This window comes from Urocampus carinirostris, chromosome 5 (assembly GCF_059441175.1).
Source record: "Urocampus carinirostris isolate Australia breed hairy pipefish chromosome 5, RoL_Ucar_1.0, whole genome shotgun sequence".
In the NCBI taxonomy this organism is placed as follows: Eukaryota; Metazoa; Chordata; class Actinopteri; order Syngnathiformes; family Syngnathidae; genus Urocampus; species Urocampus carinirostris.
Window position 1 is genome coordinate 3616543 of NC_142353.1, and position 12763 is coordinate 3629305.

Consider the following 12763-nt stretch of genomic DNA (forward strand, 5'->3'; position numbering starts at 1 on the left):
GTCAACCGTAAAAAAGCCAAGCTCAAATCGTATAAAGTTTGAATCCTTACCAGACCAAGAGCGAAAAGATGCTACTATGGCCATTCTACTTGATAAGAAACGGGCCTCTTTGTCCTCTCTGTCGAGAATAAACACGCCCATTAAAAACAGAACACTGTGTTCTTCACACAAAAATCATTATAAATGGACCGGAGAGTCTTTTCAAAGATTCTAACTAAAGGTTTTCTTACTAGAAGAAACTTGCATCAAATACACAGATTCTTTTTTTAAAAAGGGGGTAAGAAAAAGACAATCGCTCAATGTGATTATTAGGAATTTATAAAAAAAAAAAAACTGCGCTGGACATTCTCAGCCCAGAAAATAAGGCCCATCACATATAAACACTACACAAACACTATGCACAGTGGTCACTTTACTGAGCTCAGAATATAGAGCATACACACAAAAACCTGCCACAATTGTAAGTGTTTGTTTCTGGTTCATACTACATACTCACTTGAGCTGGCCTTCAGCCATGTCTGCATTGTGACGGTAGTGGAAATCAGTGAAAGGTGCAAGGATTTGCTATTGACAGAAAACAGACGGACACCAAAAAAACGTCAACAATTGAGCAAACTTTCTAAAAGTCAACCAAACAAATAATTTCTTTCTTGTTCTCAGTCGTTAAGTGGAATTTGACTAAAAAGTTAATGAAAATCCTCTAGCAGTTTGACTGATGTCATAAGACGCCCATGTGCCTTTTGGAACTATTGGTGGGATTCCTTAGTCCAAGATGATTGTCTAAACAATGAGTCAATGGGGAAACACTCAGAGTAAGAGGTGTGTGTGTGTGTGCATGTTATACCTCTAACTCTACATCTACGCGCACGTACTGACGAGTACATGGGTGATTGAGAAGATGGAGGATGGTTGTGATCAGAGCTTCATTGATGCGGCTCAGCTGGCAGTCAATCACACTCTTCAATATAGTGCTTAGACCTCCTCGTTTGGCAACCACCTCTGGGTTTTTTAGGGCTAGAGAAAAACAAAAAGAGTGCACATACATATTGGGTCATTAAAACTGCCTGCTGACTTTGATATATTACTAATTGGCAAGCTAAGGCCATCAAACAAAAACATCTGACCTAGCTCACAGACAATTGCGATGGCTGCACGGACCATTCGGTCCCTCTCTTGTAGTCCATCACTCCCCACAGCGATAAGAGAGTTTGCGATAGAGGTGGGGAAAAGCATTGCATTGACAGTGATGATCTAAAAACGGCAAGAAAAGATGAATTCCAATACAGATGGATCAAATCATGGTAATTTAAAAATAGTCATACACTGCTATATATGAACTCATACACTGAATTACCCTAAAAAAGAATTACAGAAGTAAAATAACCCCTACAGCTGTACCGTATAATGAAACCTCCCATCAATCTATTTCTGTTAGCCATTAAAAAAAGTTATCAATGGGGCAAGTCAAACATATTTTAAGTCGATATTTAGTTGCAGTAAGGTAAAAAAAAGTTGGCATTACACTTAAACATAAAACAAAATGCAACACTTAACCTAATTAAGATACCAGGAAGGCACATGTTTTTAAGTGAAAAAGAAATTCTTCAGGTTTTTTTTTCTTTTATTTTAAAGTAATAAAATACTTTCATGAGGATTTTTTTTAATTGTGGACTCAAGACAAACCTATGGCCACATTTTTTAATCACGTTAAATATAATTATCTCCCCGTTCTTCACAACAATCAATCAGTAGAGAAATTATTTATTTAAGTAGAAATGTGGACAGTTTCCTTCCAGATGTGGTCAATGTAGTAACTTAGCAACAAATTTTGTTTTAAGCCAGTTTACTAAACTTTCCACTGTTTGATTCAGGAGTTATCCTTGAAATGTAGCGAGTATTCAATGCAGCTTTAAGTCATTTATAATGCAAAGTTTGGTAGGGTGACTTCTCCACTGCTGCCTTGTGTGGGACAAGAATGACTACATAAAATTGTGACTGATGGGTTTTGGCTATTGTGTTACTAGACCAAGGGTGGCGAACACGTTTGACACAAAGAGCCAACATTTTTAACTGTGAGAGTCAAAGAGCCACACCATGCACTGACCTGCCATGACAGACAGACACACACAAACACACAATTAAAAACACATTATATCCCATTTACCCTTATTTCCGTTTCTCATTGCATTTTGCCATTTTGACCATGAGGGTAACAGTCTGACGCTCAAGAAATGTTTACTTAATTTCCCGGCATTAGGCGTAAACTACGCAGATGATTGTCAGTTATGTGTCCGGAGCAGCATAAAAACAACAAATCTGCCAAATTAATTTCAAAATATTATTTATTATTTGTTATTAACTCTGATGGATTCAAGTGTGTTTTAAGAGTGGAAAAAAACTAAACATGAAACGAGGCTAAGAGCCACAGTATGTAGAAAATATGATGAGGCAAAGAGCCGCATTCTGATTGGCGAAGAGACGCATGAACCTGTAGAGCCGCGTGTTCGTCACCCCTGTACTAGACAATCGGCTATTTCTATGAACATGAATGTACAGGAGCACGACATACTAACAGGTGCTCTTTCGTCACCAGAAACAAAATTACGCTGTTTAAATGGATTCCTTAATCTGCCATCAATTTACCATTATTTCTGCACTAATAGTCGCACCTGCAAAGAGAATTTTTTCCTCATATATTTTTTAATATTAAAAGGCACACTGAAAAATTAGAAGCATGGAAATAAAATTACAGTATAGGATACCTTATCTATTTGTGCCTAACTGTCGCACTTACGGTATACATCAGTGCAATTATTCATTAGTCAAAAAATGTCGCTGACCAAAATCACAAATCATATGCAATGGGAATCGAACCAGTGAGAACGCCACAACCTAATCACAAGATGACTAGTGGCATAGATGACATACAAAAGGCATTCAATATTTTCTCCTAATCACACTATTTTCACTCACGGTGCCAGAAATGAATGTTCGAGAATAGAGAAAGTCTTCCTCAAAAGGTATAATCAAACGCAAAAGAGCACAATGAGGTAAACAACTTTTGAGTGTTTCTGATGACGAATCGGACTTTGCATTTATTTATATCTTTCAGGTCAACTTGTTTTCTCCATTTCCTAACATTTGTTTCTGACACCGTGAGCAAAAACAGTGTGAAAATAAGATTGATTACAAAGTTTTTTCAGATGTCATTTGTACCACTGGTGGTTTAGAGATTATATTACGGCGCACTCACTGCCAAGACCCGGGATTTGATTCCTGTTGCATACAATAATTTGCGATTTCGGTCAGCTATGATTTTAAATTGATCAATCAGAGCACAAATACATTAGTATACCGTAAACCCTTGTGGAGTACCAAACACAAATAATTACTGCATTAATTTACAATTTTATCCAACAGTATTTTGCGGAATATAAAGCACACCTGGTTACTTTTAAATTCCGGGCCAATTATGCATTTTTACATACGCCTTAGCATCCAGAAAATACAGTAATAAAAAAAGGCTGATACCAAGATCTGCATATATTTTGACTATCTGCAAATATCATCTCGGGCTGATTATCGGTCGATCCATACTCTGGATTGATAATCATTGGGAAAAAATAAATAGCAAATTAGCAACATTCTTTCAAAAAACTTATTAACTATTTTTAGAACAGATCAGTGGACACACTCATCTCATCTTGGTTGTCAAACACACAATGACTTTATAAGAAACATTAATAAGTATATTAAAAGATACATTTTTTACAACATAATTTTAAGGGCCATAAACCTGAAAAAAATAAAAGCATTAGCTTTAATCCACTTACAAAATTTTTGTTCCGTTATGATGCTTTTTTAGCCTCTTTCAGTCGTCTCATTTGTCTTTTTACTTAACCAACATATTTTCAGTTGACAGCTAAAAGAAAAAATGGCTCACTGTTCTAATACCTATGGAGGGGAGCATACATCATTGAACTCAAGTTCTCGTAATGGGTCCATAACTCTCTTTAGTAAAGAGCTACTCTCTGTGTGTTTGTGTGGAGAAGGTTTACTGTAAAGCACTGAAAAAGCTATAAATAACCTTGACTGCAAAGCTAATTATTTTAGACAGAAGAACAGAAAAAATGTGTATACCTTTCGTACTAATCTCAAAGCTTGAGTTCTTTCCCCTTCGTTGCTCTGCTGGATGTCTATACACCTAATAAAATAAATACATGATAGCTTTTACTACAAACAAGCAGTCGAAGAAAACTGTCATTTGAAAAGATCATGGTCTTGATTGGCAGAGAAATTGTTAACATCAAAAGGACGAATTCATTTAATGAAATAAAACTGTTTTACCTGGCTATCAAATAGTCCACTTGTAGTCTGAGGACTTTCTGCAGCACAAGTGTGTCCCGAATGAGGTAGCGGAGTGCCCGCAACCCAGCAGCACGCACTTCCTTAGCCTCATTCAGTAAAGCTAATCGCAGACTAAAACAACAATGAATTAAAATGAGTCCAAAATGAGAACGAAGAAAAATGAATAAATGCTTTTTTTCCCCCCCAGATCTACAGCAAATATATTTACCGCTAAATTGAAAATTTCCTCACATCTCTAAACAAATAATCCAATGCTAAGCATACATTTAAAACTTCAGACTACAGAGACTGCCCTACTTACGAACGAAATACGTTCCGGACGATCGTTCCTTGAATTTGATGGTAAGTTGCTTCAGTGCTATACTTTGTAGGGAATGTATGTTTATGGTTTATATAAGTATGTTTAAGGCTTGTATAAGTAACCTGTATTGTTTTGTACTAAAAAGTAAACATATAAAAAAATAATATGTTCTATAAAGATAAAGTTAAGTTTAACTTACTTTTGGAAGATGAGCTTCACGAGTTAGGCGACTTCCTCCTCCGTGGTAGAAAGTGGCCGAAAAAAAGTGATCCAACCATTTTCTCAATGGCATCAAGCTTTCTTATTCCACTTTCACTTCAAAAGAATCTGCTTGCCTCTTTTTTTTACACTTTACAACAACCATATTGAATGGAAGCACGAGATATTAAACAATATAAATGTAAATGTTTTTGCACACGAACTAGGAAATTCTTTTCTGGGATGGATGCTGGGTGAGCTCTCACAGCGCCACACCCTGGTAGCAGCGGAAAGAAGCACTACAGTACTGTCCTGTACTCGGAAAAAGGTGCACAATACAAAATCTAACTTACAGCAATCTCCGAACATTTTTCGATATCCCGAAAAAAATCTTCGTATCTACCGTTTTTCGCAACTTGAATGTTCGTAAGTAGGGGAGCATCTGTAATGCGTTTTGACTGCAGTGGAAAAACATTACTTACCAAACAATGATTTCTTCGTACGTAAACCCAAAGATTTCCTCCTGATGCCCAACACTGCATAGCAGCTGAAAGACAAATATCAATTACAATGTATCTGTTAAAAATAGCAAGTAGTTCACCTACAATTAAAGTACACTTCTTTATTGCCTCAGAAAATGAAGAGACAAAACAAATATTTTCCAAACGAACTTTTCCTAGACATTTTTTTGCAATTGCACCAAATTGTTTATACTGTTGCTGGATCAAAAAAGATATAAATTTAAAACACAGTAGGAATATATCTCACAAGTAGTGTGTATCTTCTCGGATTGTAAATACATTTGATTTATTAGAAGTAATAAAGCCATGCAGTGTTAGATTACAAGATAGATCTATATTGCAAATATTAGATGGGGGGCCTTTAATTCATAATCGGACCCTTTCTCGTACTCAATGAAAATACTGGAACATACAAGTTTCCACAATAATTAGAATAAGCCAATCTTTAAGACAGGGTCTGTAAAAGAAGAATGTAGACAACAGTATTAGCTGCAATCAATAGTCGGCAAAACACCAGGCATACTAGACACGGAAGCGGCTAACAAAATCAAGCATCTACCACATCATTATCCTTCCTGTATGACTGCACCAACTAACAGGACTCTGCATGTGAGTGTGGCAGGAAGATACATTTATCTTTGAAACTCTAAACAAATTGTGTAAAGCCGAAATAGCACCACAGCTTGTAAGAGAAAATGGAAGAAAGCTTCAGGGGGATTAGATAATGAGGTACTCAAAGGTGATGAGATGGAAGGTGTTCTGTTTTTGCCCAACTTTTGATGTCAAAACCCATTCAATGAACGTGAAAGAAGAGATGAGAAGCAACTCGAAAAGGGATTTATAACATTCTCTAAGGGATTAGGTCAACTTGATTGTCCCAGAATCCTTATAAGGAGTCAGAAGAAACAGAAAAACATGGGTAGACAGAGAATGTCCCTGCCATTTTGTAAACAGGAGAATTAATAAGGTCAATGAATAGCAGTTACACAACTTGAACTTTTTCTTGGCATTTAATCCATTACATTCTCACTTAGTTCAACAATTAGTCGCACCGGGAACATATTCATAAATCCCTTCAAAGAAGTGACTCACATATCAAATATCATAAAATTTGATTGGTTGTTTCTTTGGTCAATATTTTAAACAAGACATTTCATATCATAGTTGTGCAAAAAAAAAATGCTCCAGGACAGATCTGGTTAGACGCCAAAATATAAGAACATTGATAGCTAATCCCTGGCTAAATCTTCATTCCCTTTCCGCAGTCTTCCAGTGGGTTCAACTTATGTCACAATGCCATTGGTGTCAAAACAGCATAAACATGTCATGCTGCACAAATAAACAAAATTACCTTGACAAAGTTGTTCAAGTGGCCAAGTTTTCGCATGTTACTCACTCCATGTGATTTAGCCACATTTTGTAGGATTTCCCGGAAGTTTTCTGATGGTTCTGTGAGACAAAGAATTTGAAACATATTGTTGTACTATGCATTACAAGGGCCAAATTGTCGCATCAGTCAGGAAGCACAATGGATATGTTGCAGGAAGGAAGTTGGTTTATCAGGTCTAACTAATACTGTGTGTGTATAATAAATGCATAGTCTAGACTCTAGACGGTAAAAAGTAACCGTGAGAGGGGAATTTCTTTTTGGAGTTCTATTCACTGCTGTAGGCTTAGTTTTTGTTTTGATTCAACTTTTTCATAAACGACAACAGAAAAGAAAAAGAAAAATATTCAGTTGAATACAAGGGAAAAAGTGAGTTATTTTTTATACTGTTCATTCTGTTGAGTGTCACAGGGAGACAGGCATTCTCAGCTGAGTGCACCAGTCTCATCTGTAGTCAGTGGCAATGCTGACACAGGGTCAAAAAAACTACCATACTCAAAGTACTTCCTCAAAACAAGTGTTATAAACTACACACGCGTGAACTCACAACTGATTTTTCGGACTAAGAAACAAAGTATTGGTATATGAGCCAAAATTGAGTTGGTGCTTGAAAATATGACTTAAAAAAGATGCAATAAATTAGACATGTTTTTGTTTAATTTTTACAATAACAACACACTCATTTTAAGAGTTCAAACATTATTTTACTTTGACTTAGAAGAGAAAACTTGACATTCAAGTAGTCTAAGATGGTACAGTAGGTGTCTTCACAACAAATGGGCACTTGGGCAAACATTGCTATGGTCGTAAAATTCAAAAGGTTAGGTTAAGTTGAAATCAAACCGGAAATGCAGGTAATTAAAAGTTGTGTACTTTAAATGATACTGTGTACTATTTGACCGCAAGCTGTTGCTGTATTTTGTCGTAAAACAGCCAAGGAAGAATACAAACTAAGGAGACTCAAATTAATCCCAAGGTTTTTGAGGGTACCCGCAGCAGCAAAATAGGAGACAATCATGTCATTTTATGTTAGATAAATACTAATTTCCTGACCTAACAGTATTTAAAATAATCACGTTTGCATGAGAGTTTATGTATTTTTGCCTATTATTCAAATAAATTGCTTTTTTGTTTTTTAATGAATGACATATTTTACCACTAGGATGCTCATGGAGCCTTGTGTTATGTAAAATAAATACAAATTGCTTTAAGAAAATGCACGTTTACATATTTCATGTAATTTTTGCTAATTATTCAAATCCATATAGGTATTTTTTATTTAATTTATTTTTTAAGACCAAGAGGTGCAAAATAATACACAATGTTCTTTTTAAAACAACCACATAGTCTCTGCAACCTGAATGTCACATAGAATGGGAAACAACTAAGGTGCCATGAGAGCGGATCTGAAACTGCTAACCAATGTTGATATAATCTGATCGAATACCGTTAGTGAACAATATCACATCAATATTATATGCTCTGTATTGAATATTTTTTAAAGAAACCAGGCACACCAGTTTAATCATTCTTCTAAACTTCTGTTTATTTGAATATAATCCCCTGTAAGATAAAATAGTTGGATTTTTTGGTGGAGGCAGTGAAAAAGAAGCAAAACTTTAGTAACTGAAAGATTTCCTCATTATTTTTGCAAGCGTATTTTGCTGCCTCATTTTTTGTCGTTATATGACTGATAGAGCTCATATATTTAAGACCAATCTCGTACCTATTCTGGAATACAGATGCAGGAGGTGTTGTGCCGAGATTTGCATCCCCTCGCTACTATAACCACTTTTACTTCATTTTATCTCACTTTTATATCATTTTTCAAAAATGTGATGGCGAAGATATAACCAAAACCACTTCGACTTGCATTTGTTGGGAATGTAAAAAATTAAAACTATTCTGTCTTTGTATTTGTTGTGAATGTAATCTAACGGTAATGCACATCGTATATAAATCACTTTTGAGAACTGTTATGCACTCTACCATAAAGCTTATTATGCTAAAATAAGCTTTATGGTAGAGTGCATAACAGTTTCAATATGAACGATTTGAATAGAAAAGGGCAAAATAAACATGTTACCTTCTCAAAAGTGATTTATATACGGTGTGCATTACCTTTCGATTACATTCACAACAAATACAAAGACGGAACGGTTTAAGTTGTATTACATTCCCAACAAATGCAAGACAAAGTGGTTTTGGTTATATGTCCGCTATTACATTCCTGAAAAGTGATATAAAAGTGAGATAAAACCAGGTCAAACTGGTTATAGTAGCCAGGGGATGCAAATCTCGGCAGGGATGCATTTCTCGGCACAACAGAGGCCGCCGTTGAGTCCTTACAGACTACGGCTACTGGCGCCACCAGGCACCTGACGGCAGGGACTTTTAAGCCCAGCGCCTAAGGAGCGGGGAATGTATTGCGATCAGGCTGAGGTTTGGTTTGCAAGGGTGGCTGGACCACACTGGCACCAAGGGAGGACTGGCCCCAACCTGGCCTCAGCCAAGCCTGGACCGAGGATGGAAGTGAGACGCCATTAGCAAGAAAGCCTGTGGTACGGACCAAAAAGAGCAACCCGCGGGCCGCCTCCGTCGAAAGGAGGGGACTGAATACGGCAAAGCTGGCGATTTCGGCTCTAGTCTGGATCGTTTTGGACAAAAATTGCTAATATCGTCCCCAGTACACTAGGCAAATGTTATCCTCGCTCAAGCATTTATTTTTTTGAACGTATTACTCTGACTTTCTAACTCTAATGCTGGCGCTAAGTTTTCAACTGTGTGAGGAAGGTACATACAGATAATTGGAAGACAATGGAGACTGATATTTTGGCATCTTTGTTGCAAATTCAACTAAACTGTGACAGTTTCTGTTACAGAAAAAACCTATCTGCAGATAAGATTGAGTCAGCGAAATCCTGCAGTGCTACGTATGATAAGCAACACTAAATTCACTGCAAGAGAAAGAAAGACGCTGAAGCAATTGTTTTTGTTCTTACTTGGTAAATAAAATAAACTTCTTGTGTTTATTCAACATAATCTGTCTTGCTGTGAGTAAATAGGTGCCATGATTTTTTTAAGGTGTATTATCGCTTAATACAAGTAATTGCAATAATAAGGGGAGCAATTGGCTGAGGGTGACAGGTTATGTCAGGGGTCGGGAACCTCTTGACCCAAAGAGCAATAAAAGCCAAAAATAAATTCCTTTTTTCTTCTTCTTTTTTTTCAACGAGAGCAACACCGTATATTAGGACAAAATACAACAAAATCGCAAAACCTGCTCTCCAGACAAAGCTAATTCTGCTGTGCATTTTAATTCAATGTGCAATGTGTGTCATTAGATGATTTGATAAAATACATGAAATAATAATGATCGCAGGGTCTGTGTCCCATATCAATAAAAATGTATCACTTAAAATTGGTCTCCCTCCCGTAGTTATTTATGAGTGTTGAAGCGCATTTTTGTCCTTAATAACAGTTTCAAAACAAGGCGGAAGCAAAGTTCTTTTATAAAAATGTCACAAAATACTGCAATTGAGAATACCAACGCATCTACCTTCAGTGCAGGCAGCGTTTGGCAAAGGAGTAAGCGTGCACGTGCGCGCCATGAAAAGCTCTGTCAAATCATACAGCTCACCCAATAAAACTGCTCCATATTCTCTGCTAGAGCTCCTGGTAAAACATTTGTTTTGGGTTAAAGCCTGTTCCGTGGCTTTTCATCATAAAGTGTCTCAACAATGAACACAGATTGTTTAATGGTTGATTGGTTGGATCCCTTAACTACTAGAGTTGTAGGGGCACCATTTCCTGTGGATGTCTCCTGGGCAAGTACAGCCTGGTGGTGACAATCCTTCTCTAGGCCAAGAAATGTATCCACCTGGTCTTGAATTGGGGACCTTTTACAGATTCTTTAATGAGCTTCCATATAAACGATTTTTTAGCAATTTACAGCAACAATGAGGTCTGTTGGTTGACACCTTGACTCTAATCTGTTGGAAATATTGGGTCCTATATATACTGGACCGAACCCCTAGTCTATGTGCATTATATTGGCTTTGCATGTGCAAAAATCAGCTCTGCATGAAGTAATACGTTAAAAAAAATGCACTACTGCAGTTCTGTGTTATCTACGAGCCATGTGTACTCATGAAAAGAGCCATAAATGGCTCACGAGCCTTAAATTCCCAACCCCTGGGTTATGTGTTTGAGAGGATTAATGCAATACTCGTTTTATATTATTCAGTGCCAGTACATTACTCACGGACCTAAATTTATAACACGACCGCTTGAATGCACATGCAGCAAACTACCTGGGGTTGCACAGCATAATGGGACTCAATGTAAACAACGAGTGTACACCCAGATCTTGACACACATGTGCTGTTTGAACGCTCCTCAAGTGTCAACCTTAAACCCCAAATTTCACATAGTCGACGAATGGGTGGCAGCAACATTTGTGCATGTTTAGCCTAATAACAGGCAACCGCTAATCAAAACAACACAATGTCGTCATTGGTCGTTAGCTATTCCAGCTAGCTACGGCTAACTTGGCTAGTTAGTTAGCTCACGAACGTCTGTTATTAGGATGTTCTTTCATATGTTTCTCACTTTAAAGAAGAATGGAAATGGTTTGAAATGTGTTGGCAAGGAAATGTCAAGTGCCAGGGATGGGCCTGATTTTCTTGTAGTTGGCGTATGTAAACAAAATATGCCCATCCATATTGAACAATAATCGCTTTCAGTGAGATGTGAACAAGCCTTCGCTTACCTCTGGTCAGATCCAGCGGTACGTTCTCTTCCCCGCTGTCATTCCGACCTGACAAAAACACACACATCGATCATTGAAGGTGAAGACGCCCGGGATGTCTGCCGCCTCCAAAAGTCATCATTTAAAAGATGCCCAAAAGATATGCAGCATCGAGTATTGTGGCTAGTGCTTACCTCGCATCCGAAGACTCCGGATAGGACGGCCGCGGAAGCTGGCCGCCATGTTTCCAGGAACATCCACAACATCGGAAACTTCGTCGCTTCTCGCGAGAGAACAAGCAACGGTGGGGCTGTCACAAGAGGACAACTCACAGGTTTGAGATCAGACGACCAATTCTAATCCCAGTTGAAAGACTAGAAAATGATTATATGAATCCGACAGCGTGCCAGTTTGGAGTAGAGATCTGCAACATAAAAAGCTAGCAAATAAACAATGCTTTGAAAAAACATATCTGTTCACCGAAGCCAATTGCTCCTCTTATTATTGATTGCAAGTCCCATTAACAAGCGATAATAGACCTTACACCATACCTGTCAACCTGTACGTTTTTGCCGTACAAAGTACGTTTATTATGCATTTTAAAACGTGTACGACGTACAAGAAATTCTGTACGGAAAAACGCAAATTTGTCACTTGTGGGTACCATCCGGTATACACCGACTATCACGAAACGGCAAATCAATCAAGTCTAACGTGTTCGCCGCGGTAGCCTTTATCTCGGTATAGTTTTTTTCGTTGCAAATGAAGCCAGCGGTTTGATGCTACTGTGCGCATGCGTCTGCCGCTGTAGTGCCTAATTTCGACTCCCCGTTAAAATCCCCCCCCTCGCGTGAACGCGCATTCTGTGGCACTTCCGACATTATTATTAAAACAATAAAGCTATTGTCGGAAGCGCCACAGAATGCGCGTTCACGCGAGGGGGGGGCGGATTTTGCCGGGGAGTCGAAATTAGGCACTACACTGGAAGACTCCTCATCAGCTGCAAAAGTGATGTTTTGCCATTTCATCGCAGAGCACAACATACCTCCAACAGTTGCTAATCACTTCACAAGGCTTATGTAAAAACATGTTTCCCAGTCACAAGGCTGCAAAGTTTTGTATTTTCTGTCCCTGTTTAATAGTCTGTTTTGAAATTTAAAATACAAGCATCAAATTTAAATTTAAAGTGTTTTTGATGAATATTTTAGATACGCTGATAACAATTGTTCCTGATTTTT

General features: G+C 37.7%; 1 protein-coding gene across 3 annotated transcripts in view; it reads right to left on the reverse strand.

Annotated features, from left to right (window-relative positions):
• Positions 1–11798, reverse strand: part of LOC148365002 (rapamycin-insensitive companion of mTOR-like) — a 33394-nt gene extending 21596 nt beyond the window's left edge. For all 3 annotated transcript variants that reach the window (XM_088335370.1, XM_088335369.1, XM_088335368.1), the window contains exons 1-10: positions 11720–11798; positions 11547–11594; positions 6740–6837; positions 5350–5414; positions 4348–4479; positions 4141–4204; positions 1125–1251; positions 845–1014; positions 497–564; positions 51–118 (exon numbers count right to left, since the gene is read on the reverse strand). In XM_088335370.1, coding sequence (XP_088191496.1) covers positions 51–118; positions 497–564; positions 845–1014; positions 1125–1251; positions 4141–4204; positions 4348–4479; positions 5350–5414; positions 6740–6837; positions 11547–11594; positions 11720–11768 — 889 coding nt within the window. In that variant the 5' untranslated portion in view covers positions 11769–11798. The remainder of the gene's footprint in view (positions 1–50; positions 119–496; positions 565–844; positions 1015–1124; positions 1252–4140; positions 4205–4347; positions 4480–5349; positions 5415–6739; positions 6838–11546; positions 11595–11719) is intronic.
• Positions 11799–12763: the final 965 nt, after the last annotated feature.